Source organism: Ceratotherium simum, unplaced genomic scaffold (assembly GCF_057802395.1).
Source record: "Ceratotherium simum simum isolate JZ-2026a unplaced genomic scaffold, ASM5780239v1 HiC_scaffold_44, whole genome shotgun sequence".
Classification (NCBI taxonomy): domain Eukaryota; kingdom Metazoa; phylum Chordata; class Mammalia; order Perissodactyla; family Rhinocerotidae; genus Ceratotherium; species Ceratotherium simum.
In genome coordinates, this window is record NW_028261260.1 from 721,844 (window position 1) to 747,621 (window position 25,778).

The 25,778-nt window shown below is 41.0% G+C and overlaps 1 protein-coding gene, 1 long non-coding RNA gene and 1 pseudogene across 7 annotated transcripts in view; 2 read left to right on the plus strand and 1 right to left on the minus strand.

The window, feature by feature from the left end:
• Positions 1-8,817, plus strand: part of LOC147911259 (ral guanine nucleotide dissociation stimulator-like) — a 56,505-nt gene extending 47,688 nt beyond the window's left edge. The window contains exons 14-15 of one of the 5 annotated variants that reach the window (XM_087428212.1): positions 1,266-1,319; positions 8,169-8,817. In XM_087428212.1, the coding sequence (XP_087284338.1) occupies positions 1,266-1,319; positions 8,169-8,192 (78 nt within the window). In that variant the 3' untranslated portion in view covers positions 8,193-8,817. Of the gene's footprint in view, positions 1-1,265; positions 1,535-8,168 lie in introns of those variants that run through there. The other 4 variants (XR_015551279.1, XM_087428217.1, XM_087428211.1 and 1 more) reach the window with 4 other exon arrangements.
• Positions 1-19,805, plus strand: part of LOC147911260 (methyl-CpG-binding domain protein 3-like 1) — a 49,871-nt pseudogene extending 30,066 nt beyond the window's left edge. The window contains exons 2-3 of the transcript XR_015551320.1: positions 14,841-14,922; positions 15,634-19,805. The product of XR_015551320.1 is annotated as a methyl-CpG-binding domain protein 3-like 1 (transcript). The remainder of the gene's footprint in view (positions 1-14,840; positions 14,923-15,633) is intronic.
• The window catches only part of LOC147911262 (uncharacterized), a 73,422-nt gene continuing 57,134 nt past the window's right edge, over positions 9,491-25,778 (minus strand). The window contains exons 2-4 of the long non-coding RNA XR_015551341.1: positions 11,377-11,498; positions 11,082-11,219; positions 9,491-10,397 (exon numbers count right to left, since the gene is read on the minus strand). This is a non-coding gene — a long non-coding RNA (uncharacterized LOC147911262). The remainder of the gene's footprint in view (positions 10,398-11,081; positions 11,220-11,376; positions 11,499-25,778) is intronic.

Genomic DNA, 25,778 nt, shown 5'->3' on the forward strand with positions numbered 1-25,778 from the left:
TTCTCAACCTTAATACTATTAACATTATTTGCTTACTGTGCACTGTAGGAGGTTTAGCAGCATCTCTGGCCTCAACCCACTAAATGCCAGTAGCACCTCACTCTCCTCCAAGTTGTGACAATCAAAAATGTCTCCAGACACTGCCTGGTATTCCCTGGGTGAGGGGACTGTCCCCAGTTGAGAACAACACACACAAAGTTAAGACTCTTAAGAAACAATTACAGGGACTCTTACAAGAGATAGATCATATCATTCAAATGATAACTTACTAGTAACACATCAATTCAAAGGAGAGACTAATTTAAGAAGTAGGACTATGTACCTCAATTTCCAGAAAAATGGCTAGTTATCTTGACAATATTAACTGAGTTCTGGGGGAAAAAAAATCATACCATGTAAAAAAAACACTCTTTGAAATAGTTCTGCATTAATTTTACACATACAGTTATTTATGTACTTGAGCTTTAAGAAAAATATCATCTGATATCAAATTGGCACCAATATCCTAGTGATTCAAAGAGATTACATGTAAATTCCTTCAAATTAAGATTCTATGATAATTAATGACATTCTTATTTTCTTCACCATGTAAAGTTAATTCTCAATGATACATGCGTGGATTATTCTGGTTCTGCCAATGACTAGTTGTATGATCTTGGGCAAGTTGTTTACCCACTCAGGGCCTCAGTTTCTTCACCTCAGAATGGAGATAATACTAATATCTACTCCTGAATGTGTTGTCAGACTTGAAAGAGTAACTACAAGTGAAGTGCTTAGAGCAGTGACTGAACACCCAATGGATGTCAACAGTTATTAACATCTGTCAATTTGCAACCAGTGTTTCACACCATCTGACCCATCCACTTCCTTCCCTGCCACACATCGTGTTTGGCTAATCCATTCCACTGACCTATACTAAGCAAAGTAAACTAACTTCAAGGTTAGGTTAAATAAAATATAATTGGGTATTCACAGCTGCTTCACTATTCTATTTATACTATTATTCCTTCTGTTAATATGAATGGAAAACGAAGAATTTATGAGAAAAGAACAACAGTGGATTTCATAAATTCTCATTTTTTTATCCCCAAGTTAAAAATCAATTTTAAATTCATTTTCTCAGGTAATGATTTTTTTCTGTGTGAATCAAAACAATAGTAGGAACAACAATAACAAGTATTTACCCTCTGTCAGGTACTTTTCTAAGCATATAATTTAATCCTCAACCCTAGAAGGGAGGTAATTTTTTTCTTCCCTTTTTGTAGGTGAGGAAGCTGTGGCAGGAGAGATTACATGACCTGCTCAAGGACATTCGGCTAGTAAGTGGTAGAGCTTGGATAAAAGCCCAGGAAGTCTGACTACGGAGTCTGTGCTCACAGTCTAAATGACTGTAAAACAGCAGCAGCAACAACAACACAGACATAGGACTAAACGCTTTGTCCCCTTGGATTTTTCTTAGTGTATCTTTAGTATTAAGATAATGACTTCTCATGACCACTGTGAAGCTGAATGACAATATCCCAATTCAATCATTTATTTGCAATTGAAATGGTTACATAAATTTTCAGTTGCAGCAAAGTCAGAAAATCAGTTCTTGGTTCAAAGGAGTATAGTGTATTACATTTAGAAATAGAGCTTTAGAGGGTGGGACATCAGCAAGATATCAGAATAGGAAGACCCAGGCCCTTGTTGCCCCATAGAGACACCAACTTAACAACATACAGACCAAATTGCCTTTGTCAGACTTCCAGAAACCAGTTAAGAGGCTGCAGCACCCAGGCTAATACAGAGCCAAGAGAGCCACATTGAAGCAGGTAGAAAAGCTTGTTGCATTTTGCCTGCCCTAGCTTTTCCCCCCATTCCCCATAGCATGGCGTGGTTGGGAGAAAACTCCCAATGCCCAGCTTCTCCTGCAGGAAGAAAAGAGAAGAGTGGAACATAGGCCGAAAGTTTTTGTGGGGCTCCTTGAGGGAATATTCTGTCTCACTTGACTAAGAGTGCTGATGAGAACCGGTGGCATAGTTGCTTGACAGGTTGGGGGCCACTGAGAACAAAGTGAGGCGTCAAGATGCTGCAGCATCAGGGAGACTGCAGTATCTCAGACACCAGGGAAAGAGAGAGGACAGGCTCGTGAGAAGAAATGGGGGCAAGCCTATTTAACTGGGAAATCACATGCACAAGCCCAGAGAAGACACGTCCTAGAGAAATTCTGAGAGGTCGCAGAATCTCTAGTGGGCTGACTGGTGAAAGTCTTCCCCTACATGAAGCCAGTCTATAAAGACTAGAAGAGGTGGCTGTTTTTCAAATGGCAATGTCTCAACAAAAGATCACAAGGCATACAAAGAAATAGGGAAACGTAGCCCAATCAAGAGACCAAAACAAATTTCCAGAAATCGACCCTAAAGAAACAGAGAACAATGGATTACCTGACAAGGAATTCAAAATAACCGTCTTAAAAATGCTGAACAAGGTAAAAGAGAAGACAGACAACTAAGAAAATCAGGAAAATGATACACGAAGAAAGTGAAAAATATCAAAAAGGAGATAAAACCTATAAAAAAGAACCAAACAGAAATTCTGGAACTGAAGAATATAATAATTGAATTGAAAAATTCACTAGAAGAGTTCCACAGTAGACTTGATAAAGCAGAAGAAAGAATCAGTGAACTTGAAGATATTGAAATTATTGAGTCAGAAGAGCAAAAAAAACAGGGGGGACTTATGGGACACCATGAAGAAGATCAATACAGACATTATGGGAGACTCAGAAGGAGAAGAGAGAGAAGGGGCAGAGTTTATTTGAAGAAATACTGGCCATTAACTGCCCAAATTTGAGGAAAGAAAGGAACATACAAATGAAAGAAGCTCAAACAACTTCAACTAGGAAAAACCCAGGGAGACCCACACTGAGACACACTATAATGAAACTGGCAAAAGTCACCGATAAACAGAGAATCTTGAAATTAGCAAGAGAAAAGTGACTTGTCACATGTAAGGCAGCTTCTTTAAGATCACCAGTGGATTTCTCAGCAGAAACATTTCAAGCCAGAAGGGACTGGCAAGATATATTCAAAGTGCTGAAAGAAAAGAACTACCAACCAAGAATAAAATATTTAGCAAAACTGCCCTTCAAAACTGAAGGAGAAATTAAGGTGTTTCCAGATAAACAAAAGCTGAGGGAGTTCATCACCACTAAATTTGCTCTACAAGAAACGCTAAAGGGAGTCCTTTAAGTTGCAATGAAAGGACACTAGACAGCAACATGAAACCATATGAAAATATAAAATTCCCTGGTAGAGATAAATATATGAACAGATATAGAATCCTATAGCATTGTACTGTTGGTGTGTAAACCACTTGTACTTCTTGTATAGAATGTAAAAGACAAAAGCATAAAAAATAACTACAAATCTTTGTTAATGGAAACAAAATATAAAAAGATGTAATTTGTGACATCCATAACATAAAATGGATGAGGATAGAGAGGTAAAGGAGTAGAGTTTTACAACTAATTGAAGTTATCAGTTTAAAATAGGTTGTTATAACTTTAAGATGTTTTACACAATCCCTATGGTAACCACAAAGAAATTACCTAGAGAAGATACATAAAATGAAATGAGGTACTTCTGGTTCCTGGTCTGACATCTAAGGAGCTTAGAAGTTGCCATTCTATCCTAACAAGTAAAGAGCTGAACAAAATGAAAAATCAACAACCCTTCTTAGATCTATCAAAGAAGTGAGGTCACAGGGAAACCACTGGCCCCAACATTGGAGAAACAGACACATACAGCGAATCACAACTTACTGGAGTAGAAATCCACAAGCAAACTCTCACTGGGAACCAGTATGAAAACCTGAGCAGAAATGGACAATTTGCTGGCAGCTTAGTGAGGACAAGTATGAAAGTTAAAAACTCCAGGGGAACCCGGCCATAGAGGGGCCCATGCTTTTGTGAGTTTTATCTCCAGGGGCTCTAGCAGGTTCCCACAGTGAATACTGGAGGAAAAACTCTCATGCTTCTGGCAGCGGGAGGGGAAAAGTATACATTTTGAAAAATGCCAGAGCATTCTGTTCTAAACTCTTTCACCAGAGACTAACCTGATGCTGTTTGATCCGAGCCTAACCTACCTGGAGGAAGGGAAATATCCATTTTCAGCTAGTTCTACTGTTCCATGTAGGGGAAGGAAGACACCCAACTCCAGCCCCCTTTAGCCACCCTGTTCTGCCTGAGGACGAGGAAAAAGCCCTCAGAAGCACCAGTAAACTTCACAGTCCACGGGAGCAGGTGCTCCGCAGGACTGAGACCCTAGTCATGTTGCTGTAGAATACCTCCCCTCTCCTCAACATCTTACTACCACAGTATTAATGGCCTATTTACAGCAGTTCCTTTTACCCAGTATATCATGTCCACCTCTAAACAAAAAATTACAAGGCATGCTAAAAGGCAAGAAACAGTTTGAACAGAATGAACAAGCATCAGAATCAGAGTCAGATACAGCAGGAATGTTGGAATTTTCAAACCTGGAAATGACAAAAAAGACTATGATAAATATGCTGAAGGCTTTAATGGAAAAAGTAGACAAGCTGCAAGAACAGATGGATAATGTAAGCAGAAAGATGGAAATTCTAAAAAAAAAACCAAATAAATGCTAGAGTTCAAAAACTATAACAGAAATGAAGAATGCCTTGGATGGGCTCATTAGTAAATTGGACAAAGCTGAGGAAAGATTCTCCGAGCTTGAGCATATAACAATAGAAACTTCTAAAACTGAAAATGAAAGAAAAAATAATGAAAAAAAAACCCCAGAACATCCTAGAACTGTCGGACAATAAAAGGAGTAACATACACATATGGGAATATCATAAGGAGAAGAGAGAGAGAAAGAAACAGAAGCAATATGAGGCAATAATGACAATATTTGAAGCAATAATGACTGAGAATTTCCCCCAAATTAATGTCAGACACCAAAGCATAGATCCAGGAAGCTCAGGGAACACCATTTGGCAAAAGCTACACCGAGGCATATCATATTAAACTTCAGAAAATAAAAAATAAGAGAAAAAAATCTTGAAAGAAGCCAGAGGAAAAAAAAAACCTTACATCATGAGGAGCAAAGATAAGAATTATATCTTATTTCTCCTCAGAAATCATGCAAGCAAGAAGAGAGTGGAGTGAAATATTTAAAGTGTTTAAAGAGAAAACCCCACCAACCCAGAATTTTGTAATCTGTGAAATTATCCTTTAAAAGTGAAGGAAAAATAAAGACTGTCTCAGACAAACAAACATTGAGGCAATTTGTTACCAGTAGATCTGCCTTGTAAGAAATGTTAAAAGAAGTTCTTCAGCGAGAAGCAAAATGATATAGATCAGAAACTTGAATCTACGTTTAAAAAAAGAAGAGCATCAGACAAGGAATAAGTGAAAGTAGAATAAAAACTTTTATTTTTCTTATTCTTAATTCAACTAACAGACAGAAGTTTGTTCAAAGCAATAATAGCAACAATGCATTTGATTATGTATGCATAAACATTTATGTATGCTTATGTACAAATGAAACGAATGACAACAATGATACAAAAGACAGGAGGAAGGAATTAGGAATATTTGTTGTTATGAGGTATTTGCACTACCTGTCTAACATTATAGTGTTATTTGAACACGGACTTAGATTAGTTGTAAATGTATAAAGCAAACACTACAGCACCACTAAAGTGTTTAAAATATATATACAATTGATATGCTAAGAAATAAGAGAAAATGGAATCTCATAAAATGCTCAATTAAAACCACAAGTTGGAAAAAGTGTCAAATATGAAAATAGGAACAAAAAACAAGGGCAACAAATAGAAAATGGTAACAAATATGACAGGTATTAATGCAACCATATCAATAATCATTGTAAATGTCAATGGTCAAAATACACTAATTAAAAGACAGAGATTGTCAGAGTGGATCAAAAAACAAGACCCAACTATATGTTGTCTACAAGAAACCCACTTTAAATATAAAGACACATATAGATTAAAAGTAAAGGTATGGAGAAAGATATACCATGCTAACACTAATCAAAGGAAAGTAGGAGTAGCTATATTAGTTTCAGACAGAGTAGACTTCAGAGCAAGGAAATCTATCAGGGATAAAGGGGAGCATTATGTAATGATAAAGGGGTCCATGCTCAAAGAAGACGTGGATAGCCTAAATGGGTACATCCCTGACAACAAGGTGAGGCAAAACCTGATAGAACTGCAAAGAGAAATAGATGAATCCAGTATCATAGTTGAAAACTTGAGCACACCTCTAACAGAAATGGACAGATCCAGCAGGAAGAAGGCAGTGAGGACACAGCTGGATCAACAGCAACATGGACAGCAACTGGACACAGTTGACATCTATGGACTAAGACCTCCAATAAGAACAGATTACACATTCTTCTCAACTCACCTAGGACACTGACCAGGATAGACACTATAAAACATACCCTGAAGAAATTTAAAAGAATAGAAATCATGCAATATTTGCTCTCCGACTGCAATAGAATTAAACTAAAAATCAATAAAAGAAAGATAGCCGGAAAATCCCAAAATACTTGGAGATTAAACAACAGAGTTCTTTTTTTTTTCTCTCAAACTACATTCTGCCCAGTGCCAAATCTGGCCTGCTGCCTGTTTTTGTATGGCCCCAAGCTAAGAATGGTTTTTACAGTTTTAAATAGTTGGGAGAAAAAAGCAAAAGAGGAAGACTATTTCAGCATCCCTAAATAACGTTTTAGAGCAACACAGCTATGCTCATTCATTTAAATATTCTCTATGGCTGCTTTTGTGCTAGTGTCAGAGCTGGGTGGTAAAGACAGAGACCACATCACTCTCGAACCTAAAATATTTACTCATTGGCCCTTTCCAGAAAGTTTGCTGACCTCTGCGACCCCCCCCAAAAAAAACCCTACACATATAAATAACACAAGTCAAAGAAGAAATTTCAAGAAAAGTTTTACAATGTTTTGAATAAATAAAAATTAAAACGCAGCTTATCAAAATGTGTGGGATGCAGCCAAAGGTGGGCTAAGATGGACATCTGTAACATTGAATGCATGTATTAGACAACAGGAAAGATCTAAAATCAATAATCTAAGCTTCCATTTTAGGAAACTAGGAAAACAACAGCAAATAAATGAATGTCATGGCTAAGAGGCCTGACCAAGGTATGGGCGCTTCAGGCGGGCAGGCTCCAAGAGGCGCTCTGCAGCGACCCTGACCACGGGGTCCAGAGGGAGGATCTTGGCAGCCAGAGGGATGGAGGGGATGGCGGGACAGGTGGCTTTGAGAAGGCAAGATCCAGGTTCCCAGGCACCCAGGATTTCCATTTTAGGTAGTGAACTTACCTTTCACAGACCTGCCAGGGAGTTTCTACGTGGGCTTCCACTAGGCTGGTTAGCCCCACCTGGGTGCCAGCCTCAACGTGCGAAGCCCGGCCCGGGGGGGCGGGGCAGGGCGTGGAAAGTGGGAGTGGTGGAGAGAAGGGGCGAAGTCGCGGGAGGCGGGGCCCCTCGCTGCACATGCTGGGACCGCACCTGTTGTCTCTTAACCACTCACAGCCGGCAGCCCGCAGGGCTGCAGGACTACAACTCCCAGGATGCTCTGGGCACGGGGCGATGCCTAGCCCTGGGGGGAGGAAAAGGGCGGTGTGCGCTTGGCTGAGGGCCAAACCGCCCTTGACTCAGGACTCTGGTCCTGCACCGCTCCACGTGGACTGAGTCCCAGAGGGCTGTGATGGGCACACGGGGACCAGGGAGTTAGGAGGGTGTGGCGGCTGCATGGGCAGCTGCGGGCCTGCAGCGTGCAACTGCTTTTGTCCAAAATTGAAGCCGGGCTCGCGCCTCTTCCCCACCTACTCCCTCCTCTGCTTGATTCTTCCTCCCACCTGCGTGCCTGTGGGTCTTTCCACAGCCTCCTACCTAGTCCAGGGCCAGGTGCTTCTCTAAACTGCTTATGGGAACTGGTTTGACATCCCAGAAACTTTCCACTTTGCCTGCTGCCCTCTGCCTTCTCCAGCCAAAGTGCCATCATTTCATCAGCCTCTGGGAGAAATTCGCTCCTGTGGCCCCTCTTGCAAGCACAACTTAAGAGCTTTGCAGGGTGGTATCATTGGCTGTTGCTTGCCTTTTTCGCAGATGTGGAAGTTGAGGCATCCCTGACGTTAATGATTGGTTTCCCCAGGAGCCGCTGAGAGCAGAGAAGAATGGCCCAATTCCCAGGCAAGTATCTAGTAGGCTGTTTTCACCAACCCATTCCAGTGCAGAGGCCTCCGAAACAGCAACCTTAAGATGATAATAGCTTAAGTATTTTGCCCTTTAGATTGATTGCCTAATCTCAGCCCAGGTGTGAGTGGCCAGTCTCTCAGGGACACAGGTGGTGACTCTGATCCCTCAGGAAGAGACCAGTGGTCCAGCTTTGGGAGAGGGATGTTCAAAGTAGACAGCACTTGGCCAGCATTTGAAACCCGTCAGCTTTAACATCTCTGCTTTGGATTCTGGCAAGGTTCCAGGATAAACACACCTAGGGATAGTCAGTTGTACCATATTTCTTTAAAAATTGATTAGAGTAGTGAAAGGAACAGAGCATAAAATATCTTGCTTATTTGCAAAAGATAAAATGCAAGCAAGACCTTCCTGTTAATTTTTTTCTGCTCATTCTCTTGGCCGTACTGTACGCTTGAATGCAGAATCAAAAAACTTGAATTGCCAAATTCTCTTTTCCTGAGATCAGTAAACTAACTTAAAAGTTTTATTGAAACCTGTGGAGGAATGGTTAGCAGCTTTCATGATTCATGTTGTCTCTAAAAATCTGGGCGTTGATCTACGTGAAAAAAGTCCTTGTTTGTATTACATGTCCCAATAGGTTACATTTCCAATTCCTGAATGTGGGATATTATCAAAACAACTGAAAAACCTGGTCATGGAAACTGGACTCTGTCACTTTGTCAAGAATTTGCCTCTTTATGAATTAATGACTCATGAATTCCTTAATATTTTTGTAAAGGAAGGACAAGAAACTCTATAGTGTCTCTGAACATGGCAAGACGGGGAAGTCTCGTTAGACCACATCCTGGGGTTCTTCTCTCGTGTTCAATAGGCCCAGGTGATAGTCCGTGTAGTCAGGTGCATCGCCGCTCCCCCAGCCCCCAGTGTTGCATCCTACTCTGGCCTGTGCCCTCTTCAGGGGTTTCTGATGATGCTCGTCCACAAGGGTTGGAAGGAGACATTGTAACATGAGGATATTCATCATCTTGAAACAAGGATTAATATAGAGCAAAGTCTCGGGGTCTGTGTGCTCTGATGCACTGCTGTTGGGGTGTGGCTGCAGTGACCACTGTGCTCCCAGCAGTCCCCACAATGGCTGTCTCAGACGTTTGATCTCCTTGTGCAACCACAGCAGTTGATAAGAGCTGGACGCTAGTAGTGGTTCAGTGTCTTCCATCATATTTTGTGCCTCTGACCCTCCTCTGCTCACCCCCTTCCCATTCCTGTCTCTTGCATTGATTGCTTTGTAGTTGTTTCCTAGGAGCCACTGTGTGTAACTGTATTTGACAGTGTCTTTAGGGACCCACGATCTCTAAATGAGTCACTACACAACACCCACTTATACTGTTGTAGCCCGTGTTCGTCCTCTCCAGTGGAGCTGTGAAGAACCCTGCTTACTCAGAGGTCCTCTCATTCTCATGCTGCTGGGGCTGCTTACGAAGCTGGGTATCTCATCTTTGGTCTCATCAACATTATTCTTTTCATCGATTATTCTGAAGTCGGATACGACTTTGTTAATAATGTGGACACTGGCTGTCACAGGCACTTTTATGTATCTTTCCCAACAGCTCTGTGAAGTAGGCCTGTGACACCCATTTTACAGGGGAGGACACTGAGGTTCAGAGAGGTCGAGTAGCTTCCTTCACTTCACACAGTTTCTTGGTACATTTTGAGTCTCCACCTGGAACTCTGCCTCTCAGGTGTGTGCACTTGGCTGGTGTTCCACTTTGCGCCTCTCTGCCAGCCTCTCCAAAGGCACACGCCCCATCCTGAGTCCATTGTCTGCTTGATGGAAGTCACCCTGCACAAACAGGCTCTGGGCGGGGAGTGGACTAGCGGGGCGTGGTCCTCAGGCTTACCCTGGGCAGGTTCTAGGTTCATTGCGAGAGCTGGAGTAGTGGAAGATACTGACCGTCATTCACCTGGAAGGTTTGTTATGTAGAAATACTCCACTGACTTTTTGCAGGTGTTCTGTCTTCTTTGTCTTCATTGCTCCTCTGGGCTTTCTCCTACAGTCCGTGCTGTGCAGTAACATACAGTACAGAGACTGGTGAACATAATATTGTTGTCCTGCACCAAACGGTCACATCACTCATTTTTCTAATTATGAAAGAAATACATACTGTAAAAAAAGTCAAATTACACAGATCTATGTAGAGTAAAGTGAAACCTTCCCCTTCCATCCCCTTCCCTGCAAACTCACTCATCTAGTCAGAAGGAACTATTGTTAAGAGGTTGCAGCTTATTCTTCTGGACATTTCCTATGAATTTATAAATACACAAAGTTTTTTTTAACATAAATTACATAACTACATCGTTTTGCAATTTGCTGTTTCTCAAACCATATATCATAGACGTCTCTCCTTATCCGTGCACGTCACTCTAACTTAGCTTTTTAGATGTTTTAGAGGTACTCCAAAGAACAGGAATACCATGATCTGTTTATCTCTTCTTAGATAGAGTTGGGATTATATCCAGTTTCACTATTATACATCATGCTGCAGTAAGATCCTTGTATGGAATTTATTACACTGCTATTCAACTGCTCAATTTGTTTTGTTTCCTTTTAGTCAGAGACTATGATATTTTCAACATTTTTATGGGAATTAATTTATAGGGAAATTAATTTTTTCACTGAATAAAGACATTTATGGGGAAACTGGCCTTCAAAGTCATCCATCTCAGTATTCTGGAGAAAAATCATGAAACTTAGAAGATATTCTGCTTGCTCCATCACATCCTAACAAGTCATGTTAACAATTTAAAGTTGAATGTTTGACTAACCTCTACTCTCTCTGTTCTGAAGAAGGATGACTTTTTCTTGTCTTAAAAACTTCTGACTCCAGGGGCTCTCAGTTGGGCTTCAGAGAGGATAAGATATTGGTGTTGTATCTGTTTCTCTTCAGCTGTAGGCTGCATCTTCTAAAGATCATAGAATTGAACATGGTCTAATCGATATATATGATTTGGGTCAAAAATTCAAAGTAATGAACCCAAGATAGGAATCTATAACTTTGGTTCTTAATAAAGAATTTCCTTTTATATCCTCAAGTCTCTGTGATTACTAGTAAAAACTCACCTGTGGGTGATGAGATGTGGCTCTGCTGGCAATGTCTGGCTTGAACATCCATAGTTAAGGCTGCCACATCCATAGGTAGATTAGACTTGACCTCTCGACGACCTCTGCCCTTGGTCTTTGACCTGGGAAATTTAAGAATTTTAAAAAGCTGCTGTTATTAGCACTCAATGCTAGAAATGCCTGTTAAAGAGTGAGTTTGATTTGGTAAACCAAAGAGAGTATAAGCAGAACAAAGTCTTTAATATCAATAAAATTTCAAAAAATTCTAATTTTTTAAAATATAACTCTATTTTTGCCACAGTGCAAACTGTGTACATATGAATGAAATATCCCTCTGTCCATTTCTTAAGTTGTTTCCATTGATTTGATGGATTTATCCTCTAATCCGGATTCCAAGTGTGAAAGAACATCTTGGTCCTTCAAAGAAAAGAAGCCATTGAAATTTGATTTTCTTTTAGCTCGGCATCCTACAGGTTTGAAGAATAAATTATCATGTAGTGATACAATGATTCTGAAATCTAATTGTTAATTAGAGGGGTGTAAGTGATGATTGAATGGTGGTTCACCCCCATGGTCAGGGGTATTGTACACATGGACGTGTAAACACGATTCAGGAAGCTGCTTCAGCCCCGTGACATCCCTGAGAAGCACAGTGCAGGAGGATCTAGGCACACAGCCATCTGCCTCGATCTCCTGGGTTACATGTAGATCCAGGGGTCTTGAGAGTGGCTTCAGAGCAGCTAACTTTTATCTATTTCTCCCCTTCCTTCTCTCCAGCTTATCTCAAACAGTCTTGACTATCATATTTTAAAGACCAATTATAGTTATTTATATGAGCTGCTTGTTCATTATTGCAGAGTAATAATCAGGCATACCATTAAATATCATTTAATTGACCTAATTAAATTTGTGGTACCATTTAATTGATTAGAACACTAAGTTTACTTCAGAGTTTGATATTCACCAAATGTGTTAATCTGCTTACAATTGCCATGTGCCTCACTCCTCTTAGAAGTGTATCTTTGGCCCATCACAAGATTTTAATGAATCAAATCATCATAAATTAAGATAATGTACTATCTGGTGGATGACAGGCACATGGGTCCATTTTGGAAATATGCCCATCTGTCTTTGCTCCCCATGGGAAGTTTCTGGTCACTAGGTCTCCAGGTGGCTTGCACAAGCCCTAGGTCTGTAATAGCTTGGTGCCTTTCCTTCTACTTGGGGTCGAAATAAAAGAGGTCAGAGAGACTTACTGAAGTTTCAGAGACTTATGAAGTCTTCTATGAAGACCACCCATGCATAAGTTCTGGATAGTTCTCTGTTCCTAAGACTACTAGTTACTTTAAGGGCTTCTCAGGAGCTGTAAAGGCCTGATATTTTCCCTTACCTGCAAACCAATAAGTTAGCCTACCATGGTCTTATAGATGCTGGCAAAAGACATGAGACCCATGGGTCAGAGACAGAGGACTTAATGACACAGCAATGGCAGTGGTCAGAGTATCAGCATTTGCACCAGTTCACTAAATCTCACTTCCTACAGGGTGATACACAGTGGGCGAGGTGACGTGCAGAGGGTTGCAAGAACTCAGAGCTGAAGGAACTCAAATCTTTTATAACAGGCAGGAAGTCTGCTGAACTTTGCCCCGGGGGGGGTGTTAGTTTTATTATACTGGGCAGTAAGCAAGCCTGCCCTTTGCTCCAGAGGAGGCCACTATTTCTATCTTCCAAGGCTGACAGCTCTACACGCATCCTTGAAAAGATAACCTGGTCTTACTGGCTTTCAAAGATAAGCTTGAATGAGACTCGATCATCATTCAGTTCTTCTGTTTCCTTTATTGAGATTGTGCAAATAGGCTCTTTTCTCTGTAAAGTTCACTAACTTTATTCATACATAAGGGGTGATTTGGTTTTATTTATTAAGTTGAAATTTTCTCATTAGAGCCAACGATGAAACTGTTATGGGTTGGATCTGAAAGTATGCTTTTCCAGGAAAAATGTGAAAGATCAGTGCTCACAGAACTCTGCCACAAGGAGCTGATAGCAACTTAAATGATTTTAATTTGACTACTGTTTTGTACAACTTTCTTCCATCTTACTTCATCCTCTCTGCTTCCTGTAACTCTCATATGGGAATGGGGCATTTTCAGGGATTCACTGAACTCATTTACAATATTCAAATGGTTTTGTCTGTTGTGTTTTTTTTATTGAGGTAAAGTTGACATACAACATTATATTAGTTTCAGGGGTACAACATGATGATTCAATGTTTGTATATATGTTGAAATGATCACCATAGTAAGTCCAGTTAACATCTGTCCCCATACACAGTTACAATTTTTTTTCTCTTGTGATGAGGACATGGAGTATTTCAAGGTGCAGAAGAATCAAGGATGTTGTCATACTTTTCCATATACAGCTTGATGAATTTGGACATAAGTATACACGCTTGAGACTGTCACCACCATCAAGGCCACAAACATATCCATCACCTCCCAAAGTTTTCTCTCACCTCCTTTATTACTATTATTCTGTGGTAAGAACTCTTAACATAATATCTACTCTATTAGCAAATGTGATGTGTGCAATACAGTCTTGTTAGCTGTAGGCACTATGCCGTATCCTAGATCTCCAGAACTTATTTATCTTGATAACTGAAACTTTGTATCCTTTGACCATCAGCTCCCCATTTCTCCATCCCCCAGCCCCTGGCAACCACCATTCTAACCTCTGCTTGTATGAGTTTCACTATTTAAGATTCCATATATAAATGAGTATTTGCCTTTCTCTGTCTGCCTTATTTCCGTTAGCATAATGTCTTCTAGGTCCATCCATGTTGTCATAAATGGCAAGAATTCCTTCTTTTTTCAAGGTTGACTAATATTCCATTTCTTTATGCTTCATCCATCAGTGACATTTAGGTTAGTTCCTTATCTCGGTTATTGTGAATTAGCTGCAATGAACATTAGAGTGCAGGTATCTCTTCGAGACCCTGATTTCAATTCCTGTGGGTATATACGAGAAGTGGGATTGCTGGATCACATGCTAGTTTTAATTTTTGGAGGAACCTCCATACTGTTTTCCATAATGGCTGTACTAGTTTACATTCCCACAAGTGTTCCTTTTCTCCACATCCTCACCAACATTTGTCATCTTTAGTTATTTGGATAATCACCATCTTAACAGGTGTGAAGTGATATCTCATTGTGGTTTTGATTTGCGTTCCCTGATGATTAGTGATGCCAAACACCTTTTCATATACCTCTTGGCCACTTGTATGTCTTCATTGGAAAAAGTCTATTCTGGTCCCTTGTCCATTTTTTAAATTGATTTGTCTTTTTGCTATTGAGCCAACACAAAAAAGAGAACAAAATTTCCAGGCATTATGGGTGCTTCCCAGTTAATACAGATGGTTTTGTATTTACAGTGGTACCAAAAGATCATGTTTTGTGCTTTTTCTTCAGCTTGTTATAAGACCAGCAGTAGCTGCGACATGGCAGATGATCAGGATCTTCTGGGTTTAGAGGTTTACAACATAAATTAGTGGTAAGGAATTTTTTATTATTCCAAGGAAATTATTGAGATCATAGTCCATGGAATCCAGGATTGGTAGGTGTAGGAGGAAATTAAGGTGAGGATTGGTGATCTGGCATTACTTCTGATCTTGAGGGACAGATATCTACTGCATGAGTGTTTGAATAAAAATATTAGAGATCAGGAAATTGTGGTGGGTGAATATGTTTTCTGAATTATTTACTTTTGAACATAACCATTTGGATTATGTGAAGATCCGGGATATGGGAGTAAGTCGCTATCAGACGGTGGTTGATAATGTCACTATTGATTTAACTTCTATGAACACCGAGTGGTCAATAGATTAAGCAAATGAGTAGTCAGAAAACACAGAAATGGTAGGATTTGGCATTTAGTAAAGGACTGGGGACCGACTGTCCTGAGAGGGAGTGCCAGGACTTGTGCGGTTGAGAGTGACAAGGACAAGAAGAGAATAGAATCACACTCAAACAAGGATGGGGTGTTGACAGGATGGAGGGGGAGAAATGATCTGGCGTAGCCTTGAGTTTTGACCTTGAGCTTTCTGTTCTTGATGCAAATCTGCCTGATGACATCCCGGGACACAGGTCAGATCTATCCCCAGAGGATAGAGGGAGGGTGGAAGTACAAAACAGCCAGGATAATTGTCCTAAAAAGGCAGGCTTCCTTTATCATTTGACCCAATTTCATGATTTATTTTTGTAGGGTAAGAGGAAAAGAAGGATGATAGCCACGTCTTCACAGAGGAAGCAGCATAACTGTGGGAACCAGTCCAAACCAAAGCCTGGTTTAAACATCTCCATCCCTATGAGGATGTCTAGTGACATATTCAAGAGGCCGGTTACTAGAATCCCATCCCATCCTGGCAATGACATGTCTCTGGGAGGACACCTTGGACCAGCCCCACAAAGCCTGCTGGTCCAAGAGACCGCAAGGACTCCAGGCCTGCAGCAGTGCAGGACAACTAGTAAGTCCTTTCGATCTTGCCAAAGCGTTGCAAAAACTTGCACCTAGTCACACAGGTGAATCCCTGCCAGGTGTGCTCACAGATGGTCTGCACTCCAGGTCCCATGCCCACTCCTGCCGGTCTTCAGATTTGGCAGAGATGATTCCAGGAGCTGATCTGGGCATTCCACAGCTCCACTGCCAACAATTTCTGGTGACTGAGGAAGGTATCAGGAAGGAGGAAAGGGCAGTGAGGAGCACAGGAGAGAGACTGGTGATAGCACTGATGGTGGACACACTTGCTAGCGAGGCAGAGAAAGTGAGGGGCCAAGAATGACGTCCAGAGAGCAGATGAAATGGAGCAGGCACCTCAGTGAGGTCTCTTGGCAGCGTCCCTAATGTTTCCTTGCTTTGAGCTCTTGAAACTTTAAAATATACCAATACTTTTCTTTCATTGAACTCCGCTGCATGACATAGAAAATATAGATAGCGGTTTCTTTCTGAGGTGAAAGGTTGGGTTTCAGGTGAGGAGAGAAGGGAGATCTTCCTTTTTCATGCTGTTCTCTCCTTTTCCTTTACTATGCACATTATTTATTTGTACTTTAAAGTCAGCAGGGAGTTATCAATGTCATGGGATGATTCAAGTTTTGCCCTCAGAGTCACAGTAAAACCTACTTAAAGTGGATAATCCTTTTGTGTAATAGTCAATAGATTCCAAAATACTGTTTCAAAAGCGCTTTTATGTCTATGTTCTCAAATAAGATATCTACTTCTAGATCTGCATTTTTCTGTTCTTTGTTGCATGGCTGTCCCGTGTCAGGAAGGGCCTGGTATGTTGGGAACCAGGACTCATCCTCAGCTTCTGGCTGTCCTGAGAAGGTCTCCCTGGCAGAGTCCAGACTGTGTGTCTGGGTGACACTCGCAGCCATCAGAAAGGAGAGGATAACTCACAAGTGCCAAGCGATTCATCTGGGCTTTGTCTTACAGGGTGTCCCCAAGGGATGAGGTTCAAAATGCCGCATTGTAACCCTTTGAAAGCTCCTGGTCGGGGCCGGCCCCTGGGTTTAGCGGTTAAGTGTGCACATTCCACCACTGGCGGCCCAGGTTCGGATCCTGGGCATGCACCGACACACCACTTCTCCGGCCATGCTGAGGCCTCGTCCCACATACAGCAACTAGAAAGATGTGCAACTATGACATACAACTATCTACAGTCACCTTCTTTGTACCATTTCAGATCCTCTTGGCTCCTTATACCCTTGAGTCATATGTCACTTAGCAACCAGCCTTGCAGGTATCATATTTGCTTTATGCAAGTGCCTTCTTTTTGTTTTTTTAATTTTATTTATTTATTTTTTCCCCCAAAGCCCCAGTAGATAGTTGTATGTCATAGCTGCACATCCTTCTAGTTATTGTATGTGGGACGTGGCCGGAGAAGCAGTGCGTCGTTGCGCGCCGGGTATGCGAACCCGGGCTGCCAGCAGAGGAGCGTGCACACTTAACCGCTAAGCCACGGGGCTGGCCCTGCAAGTGCCTCCTGACTGCTCCCCACATTTTGTCCCTGTGCCCTCTGCCTTTCCCTCTCGCCCCGGGGTGTCCATGTTGATGCTGAGGTGTGAAAAACCTCCTGATCAAGCCCACACGTGCATGACCACATTCCTTGTTGTGTGGATGTGTGTGTGTTCAGCAATTCTGTATGACCACAGGGTGCATGGCTATTATGGCATCTATGTGAAGGTGTGTTTTGTTGACATGTGTGTGTTTAGAGAGTTCAAGTCACTGTGGGCTCTGAGACAGTGAGTAGTCTGTATGTGTGTGTGAGTTTGTGTGTATGTTCTGAGTATCAGTGTGCATTATCGTGTGTAGTTTACAGTCTGAATGCGGATGGTCATTTGCAAATAGTATGTATGTGGGTGTGGGTGTGCGTTGTCAGCATTTCCACGTGTTCAGAGGATGTCTGTCATTGTGGGAATGTGTGGAATAAGTATGTTGTTAGAGATCAGTGTGGGCACCAACATTGTTTGCCTGTTACTAGTTCAACACTCAACATCCCTGAAGAAACATTGAGTCCAGACATTCACAGGCCCCATCAGGCCCACAGAGATCCTACTCAGCTGTTTTCTTCCCATCACAGAAATATGAACAGGTAGTCAAGGACCAGTTGATATTTGAGCAATTCCTCTAGCATGAAAGATGGAGCAAGAAACACATACAGTGAAGTGAGGGACTAAAGGAGCAGCAGGGAAATCCAGAGATCATAGTGAAACTTCAACTGCATATCTAGTAACATCTTCAAAACAATTAGAGATGTGCCGGTCCCATGGCCTGATGATTAAGTTCAAAGAACTCCACTTCAGTGGTCCAGGTGCATTTCCTGCAAGTGGACCTACACCACTCATCAGTGGCCAGGCTGTGGTGGCCACCCACATACAAAATAGAGGAAGGCTGACACAGATGTTAGCTCAGGGTGAATCTTCCTCAGCAAAATAAGAAGATTGGCAACAGATGTTAACTCAGGGTGAATCCTCTTCAGCAAAGAAAATAAAAAAGATAAAACAACCAGTAAGTGCATATATATATGTATTGGTGTTACGGCACAATATTGGGGTTCTCTTGCCCAATGCACATTAAAAAAGCCAATTATTCTGGCATTAGCTTTTGGGAAATGAAGTGTAGCTATATTTTGTGAGATTGATCTGCAAGGAGACAGGGGGCATGTGTCTGTCTCAGATCTGTCTCCCTGATCCAGGTCTTGGGGCACAATTTATGGGATGAAGGGAAGGGTAGTCTGAAGTGTGGAAGTACATGATTGGAAGTAAGGAGAAGTGAGGTAACTGATGATCTGTGCAAGCAAAGTCAAGCTGCATGGCTCTTCATCAGATGTGTGTTCACAAATTGGCAGTGTTACCATGAACGGAGATTGGAGTTTTTAGCTCCTTGATGTCAAAAAGATCACATATAAAGCATTTGTGAACTCCCAGTTGATGAGTTGGTGGTCTCAACTAGTCTGAACTGGACAAGGGGCCTCGGTTCCAGAAAAAAAACTCTTAACTACTCTGTTGATAAGATGGGGTCAGTTGAACTGGTCCTGGAGGGCCCATGGTTAAGTTGGTATACGCACATCTATGCATATGCATGAGATTATCTGTATGTGTGTTAAATGTAGAGTATACACAAAGCCACGCTCTAGTTAAAGTGGTCAGGACAGATTTTAATCAGGCATATACCACTGCAATAGGGAAGAGGGAATAGGGTGAACTGAACTCAATTTGATTTGTACAGAGATGACTGGGCATTTGGAAGGGAGAATGAAGGAGCAGACAGAGGGGTGAGCAGGGGCTCAGTAGAGTCAGGGAGGGAAAAGTTGCAGAGTGTTGGTCAGTGCAGTGTGATCTGGCCAGTTATGTCTACTAGTTGGAAATGATCCAGGTTTCACTTCTCTCCTCTCACAGAGTCTGGGAGACAGACACCCTGTCCTCATCTCAAGGAATGGCTCTCAGGACCTTGAGAAATGCACTCCTGAGTTATAGGAGACACACATAGAACTCAAAAGGACAGAGGAAAGATTCACAGTTGTAAGCACTTTTGGGTAAATGCTCTAAGAAAGGGATGTCTGGGGCCAAGGATCGAGTGTTGGCCAGAACAGTCAATTCTTTTGGCTGCCTTGAGCTTTCTCAGGCAGGCACTTTAAGGGGGCAGGGGTCATCCTAGGGATGTGGATTTGAGCTGTTAGAAACTATGTCAGTGTTTAAGTCTTATAATGTGTGTAGGGGGTTGAAATCATTTGTGCTGAGAGGCTGTAGTTATTATAGGCCAAGATCGAGGCCTAGACAGGAATAGGGCTCAAAGGAGCCTGCCTTGAGATTGGTCAAGTACAGGAAACTATATATATAAATAATATATGTATATTTTTTGAATAATACAAATCACTATATTGAATAATATAATATATTGAATTAAATAATATAAATATATATTTAATGAATATATAATGAATGTGTATGTTTATATATATTTGAATTAAATAATATAAATATATATATGATTTAAAGGAATATTCAGACATAATAACAGAAATTCACAGAATTGATAAAAGACTTCTACTCTAGATTCAGGCAGCTGAATACATCTCAAGCACAATTAAAAAAAAAAATTCTAGAGCCAGATCCATCCAGGGAAACCAAAGAACACTAAATACAAAAGAAGATATTCAAAGCCCCACAGAAGAACAGAACACTTACGGAGACTTACATTTAGACCTATGATACATTTCTTAACAATGGAAGACAAGAGAGAGTTGGATTAAATCTTCAAGGTAGAGAGAGAAAATAACTTTCAGTGTATATCCAATCAAACCATATCTCAAGAACTGGGGTGAATTAAAGATATTTTTATGCAAACATTTACTAAGAGTATTACCACCAACAAATACTCATTAAGGATCTTCTGAAGAATGTACTTTAAGGGGGCCAGCCACTTGGTGTAGTGGTTTAAGTTCAGCACATTCCACTTCAGACGCCTGGGTTTGTGGGTTTGGATCCAAGGCGTGAACCTACACCACTCATCAGCCATGCCATGGTGGTGACCCACATACAAAATAGAGGAAGATTGGCACAGAAGTTAGCCCAGGGCTAATCTTCCTCAAGGAAAAAACTTAAAAAGTAAAAAAGAATGTACTTTAAGAAGAAAAAAACTGATAGAAGAAGAAATGCTAAGAGGTAATTCGGATCGTGAGGATAAAAAAGGGTAAACATCTGAATAAATCATTGAAAGCATGACTTTACGAAACAATAATAATATTGACAATGTATAACTGATGGAGTTAAAAACTAATGACAAGGGAACTTCTGTTTTAGAGTAGACTAGGACAGGAAAGCACTCTTGCTGCAAAACTGGACAAAGCCAGATAAATTATAAATATATTTTTAGAGCATGAGAGAACTTCAGAGTCAACCAACTAAAATTCCAGAAAGAAAAAGTCTTTCATGTGAGCAAGGATTTTTATCTTTCTTTCTCCTGCAGGCGTTTTCTGATTCTGGGTGCCTGCTGAGGATCTGGCTTGCTCAGTCAGAGCCTAGGCTAGGGAACATAGAAACTAGCCAAACTTGTAGTGATTCTGCAGGACTGGTGTGGCAGAGGAAACCTGAGGGCTTTCAGACACACAACTGCTCTTCCTCACAGCACCTGTGCTAAGTTTTGGTGCCACACAGGAATCTGGGGAACTAGGCCACAAGCTTCCACAAAACAAAGTGAAACCTCCAGAAGTGGTGGAAGTGGGCTGAGTCCAACATACTGCTAGTCTGACCTTCAGGGAATATGCCATATTGTGAAGCGATGTAAGGTAGGAGGCTGCAGAGCTGTGCTGAGCTATCTGAAGGGCGTAGCTGAATTTTCTATGGGCTCCCAAACCTGAAGAGACAGAGATCTACCAGACTTAGAACCAGACGCCTGTGCGGGGGAGGGGAGCACAGCAAACAGGAACAGGGGGAAAGCGGAAGGGCTGGGTTTACTAAAAGTGAGACCCAGCCCCAAGTCTGATCAACGTCTGATTGGACTCAGGCTCTCCAACCTCACTCTGTTTCTCAACGAAGGAAAATAAGGTCATGTGGAACCTCTTGAGTTATGTTACACAGACCTTCCAAAGACACTGGTGAGAGGATGGAGAAGGCAAGCCACAGACTGGGAGAAGACCTTTGCCAATCACATATCTGACAGGACTATAAAGAACTCTCAAAACTCAGCAATAAGAAAATCCAAGTTTAAAATGGGCAGCAGATTTGGACACTTCACCAAAGAAGATACACAGATGGCAAATAAGCACATCTAAAGATGCTTGAAGTCATTAATCGTGAGAAAAATGCACATAAAAACCACATTGAGATACTGCTACGTACCTATTGGAATGACTAGAATTACAGAGGTTGACCATACCAAGTGTTAATGAGGATGGAAAGTAACTGGAACACTCCTACATTGCTGGTGGGAACACAAAGTGGTTCAGCCTCTTTGGAAAACAGTCTATCTATCTATCTATCTATCTATCTATCTATCTATCTATATCTATCTATCTATTTATTTATTTAGGAAGATCAACCCTGAGCTAACATCCATGCCAATCCTCCTCCTTTTTTTTTCCCCAAAGCCCCAGTAGATAGTTGTATGTCATAGTTGCACATCTTTATAGTTGCTGTATGTTGGACATGGCCAGAGAAGCGGTGCATCGGTGCACGCCCGGGATCTGAAGCCGGGTCGCCAGTAGTGGAGCGGACGCACTTAACCGCTAAGCAACAGGGCTGGCCCCTGGAAAACAGTTTTAAAGTGGAGTTTGTTATGCTGCTGTAACAAATTAGCACAAATTTCATGGCTTAAAACAACTCAGATTTATTGTTTTACAGTTCTGTAGGTTAGCAGTCTGACATGGGTCTCCTTGGGCTAAAATCAAGATGTTGGCAGAGCTAGGTTTTTTTGGGGGGACTCTAAAGGTTAATCCATTTCGTAGCCTTTTCCAGCTTCTAGAGACCACAACATTCCTTAGCCTATGGCCCCCCTCCTCCACCCTCAAAACCAAGATCTCTGCATCTCTCTGGCCCTGCTTCCCTTGTTGCATCTTTTTTCTACTCGCCTGCTTCTCTTTCCTTTTAAGGGCCTTTGTGATGCACTGGGCCCACCTGGATAATCCAGGATAATCTCCCTATTTTAAAGTCAGTTGATCAGCAACCTTAATTCCATCTGCTAATTTAATTCACCTTTGCCAAGTAAACTAATGTATTCCCAGGTTCCAGGGATTAGGACATCTTTCTGGGCCATGACTTTGCTACCACAAACAGTTTTTAAAATAAAGTTAAACATACACATACCGTGTGACCCAGCAATTCCACTTCTAGGTGCTTACCCAAGAGGAGAAGACTAATGCTCACACAAAAACTTGTTTGCAAAGATTTATAGCAGCTTTATTCATAGTCAAAAAAGACAAAACTGAAAATAACTCAAATGTCCTTCAACTGGTGGATGGATAAACTGTGGTACAGTCACACAATGGATACTACATTCAGCAATAAAACAGAAGGAACTGGGACCGGCCCTGTGGCTTAGAGGTTAAGTGTGTGCGCTCCGCTGCTGGCGTCCCGGGTTCGGATCCCGGGCGCGCACCGACGCACCGCTTCTCCGGCCATGCTGAGGCCGCATCCCATGTACAGCAACTAGAAGGATGTGCAGCTATGACATACAACTATGTACTGGGGCTTTGGGGGAAAAAAATAAATAAGTAAAAAACAAAAAAACAGAAGGAACTGCTGATACAGTCAACAACATGGATGAACACTCAAATCAATGTATTTTGCTAAATGAAAGAAACCAGACTCAAAAGCCCAAATACTGTAGGATTCCATTTATATGATATTCTAGAAAAGACAAACCATAGGGAAAGACAACAGATCATTAGTTGCCACGGGTTAAGGATGCGGAAAGAGTTGACTACAAAAGAGCAGTTGAAGGGAGTTCTGGGTGCTGGAACTGTTCTGTATCTTGATTTTGGTAGTGGCACAGCTCTATGCATTTGTCAAAACAGTTGTACAAAGAGGAAAACAAATACATCATTTCTCACTCATAAGATTGGCAAAACTTTAAAAATCTGACAATGCCAATCTGACAATTCCCAGGGCAAGGATGACTCAGACACTGTTGGCGGGAATGGAAATTGTTAAAACTTCAGAGGGTGATTTGGCTGCAGCTCGTCAAGTTGCAGAGGCACATCAGCCTCTGGTCCAGCAATCCACTCACAGGCAGGTGTCCATTCTAGGGAGTCCACGTGTGCTAGAGGAGACACACACAAGTATAGTCATTAAACATGGTATGGGAATGAATTAATTGTGATTAGTAGTTATTTAAAAAAGAAAGGAAAAAATGCATATGGGTAAGAATGAACCCTGCTGGCTACATATATGATCTGGGAAGGTAACTCACTGGTTTGTCTGCTGAGTAGTGCGTAGCACAGAGAGCACTGTACTAGGAATCTGGAGACAAGCATCTGAGCATTTAGTTCCAACTCTGCCACTAAGTAGCAGTCAGACTATGGATGACTTAACTTGAGAAACCTCACTTTCCATTTCCTAGAAAATGAAGAGTTTAGGCTCTACAACCACTAAAATTATTTCCAACTCCACAATTCTATGATTCAATAAGTCAACAATCAAAAATTATGTTCCAAAGTACCTATGTTCAGAAACTGTTTTTCCCAGACATCCTGAAATTAGAAACTATCAGGGAAATAGGATATCTTAAAATATTGATACATAAAATGGCCCAAATTTCTTGGTACGTCTATGACAAGCTGTTTAATCAAGATCGTAACTCAGAAAGAGTGTATAAACAGTGAAACCTACCATATTGACTTGGGTTACCCTCAGGTAAAACATATGTCCTCTCCCATTTTAACATTCCAAAACAGATTCCTCATACTAATGAGTCCACCTTGTCAAGTTCAGGTCTGTCTAGCCAAAAGTCATTCATGTATATGGTAAGATTTACTTCATTTTTTAACAAAGATAAAATGATAAATGGCTTTTTGTATTTTTGCCTGTTTCACCTATAAAGATCTTACATTACAATTTAATAGCTTCAGCCTGCTACAATAATTTAAAACTGCCTTTTAAAGAGCCTTTTGAAACTTGTAATATGCCATGTCCAACAGGATCTAGTAAAAAATCAGTAGTTCACAATCCAAAAATACTTATTTAGATTCATTACCAACAATCCTTACACTTCAAAGACACCAATAACCAACATGTCATTTGTTCCTACTGCAGAATTTAATAGGTAGTTAAATTCTGGTATCATCCAAAACTATAATTAAGATACTATCAATAAAATGTATTTTTTTAATCAGAAATATTAAAGCTAATGATTAAACTATAAACTAAATGATTAAATATTAAAATTAATGGCAACTAACGATCTGTTGTCTTTCCCTATGGTTTATCTTCTCTAGAATATCATATAAATGAAATCCTACTGTATTTGGCCTTTTAACCTTTCACTCTCTCAGTATTGTTCATTCATTATAACAAACATATCACACTAATGCAAGGTGTTAATAATAGGGGAGATGGGGCTTGGGAGAGAGGGGAGGGTCAGTGCGGTGGGTGTATGGAGGTCTATGTACTATCTGTTCAATTCTCTGTAAATCTAAAACTGTACTTTTAAGAATAAAGTTTTTTAAAGTTTTTTTGAAAGGCACTGAAAGGTGAGGTAACACCATAGGGCATCTATTTTGTGCAGAAGGGCAAGGAAGAAGATGTTGAAATGATTTAAACAGTTCACCTTGTGACAGTTTCAATTGTGGTGTGTTTCTGAAGCCTTAGACAAGGGCAGGACATAGAATTTGAGACATGGATGAAATAAAGGAGAAGGAAGACATCAGAGTGATCAGACCTGATCAATTAAATTTAGGACAAATTACTAAATTGGATGGATTTGTTTTTATTTTCTTTGCTTTTTAGAAACCTTACACCTTTCTATGAAAGCCACACGTGCACAGTGTCCACAGGTATGTTTCCTACCGAGCGGCACCTGCTTCTCTCCCTCTGCATCTTCTATTCCTTTCCTCTCCTCTCACTATCTCTGACTGATGGTCGCTGTGTCTATTTCCCTTCCTCACTCTTCCTCTCTCCTGTTTGTTTTTGTTTTTGTTTTTTTTCTTTATCTTTGTGCTTCTTTCTCCTCTAACACATCAGACTAACCGTAACCTTCCTGGTCATTGTTTAGTTCCACTGAAGGAACTCAGTGGCTTCCATCAAGAAATGATAGATCAGTGTTCTGGGAAAAATTTCTCCATTTCAGCTACTTCTCCACCCTCAATCTGAAGGAGGAAAATTTCTTGAACTTTGAACCAAATTTTTATATTTTTT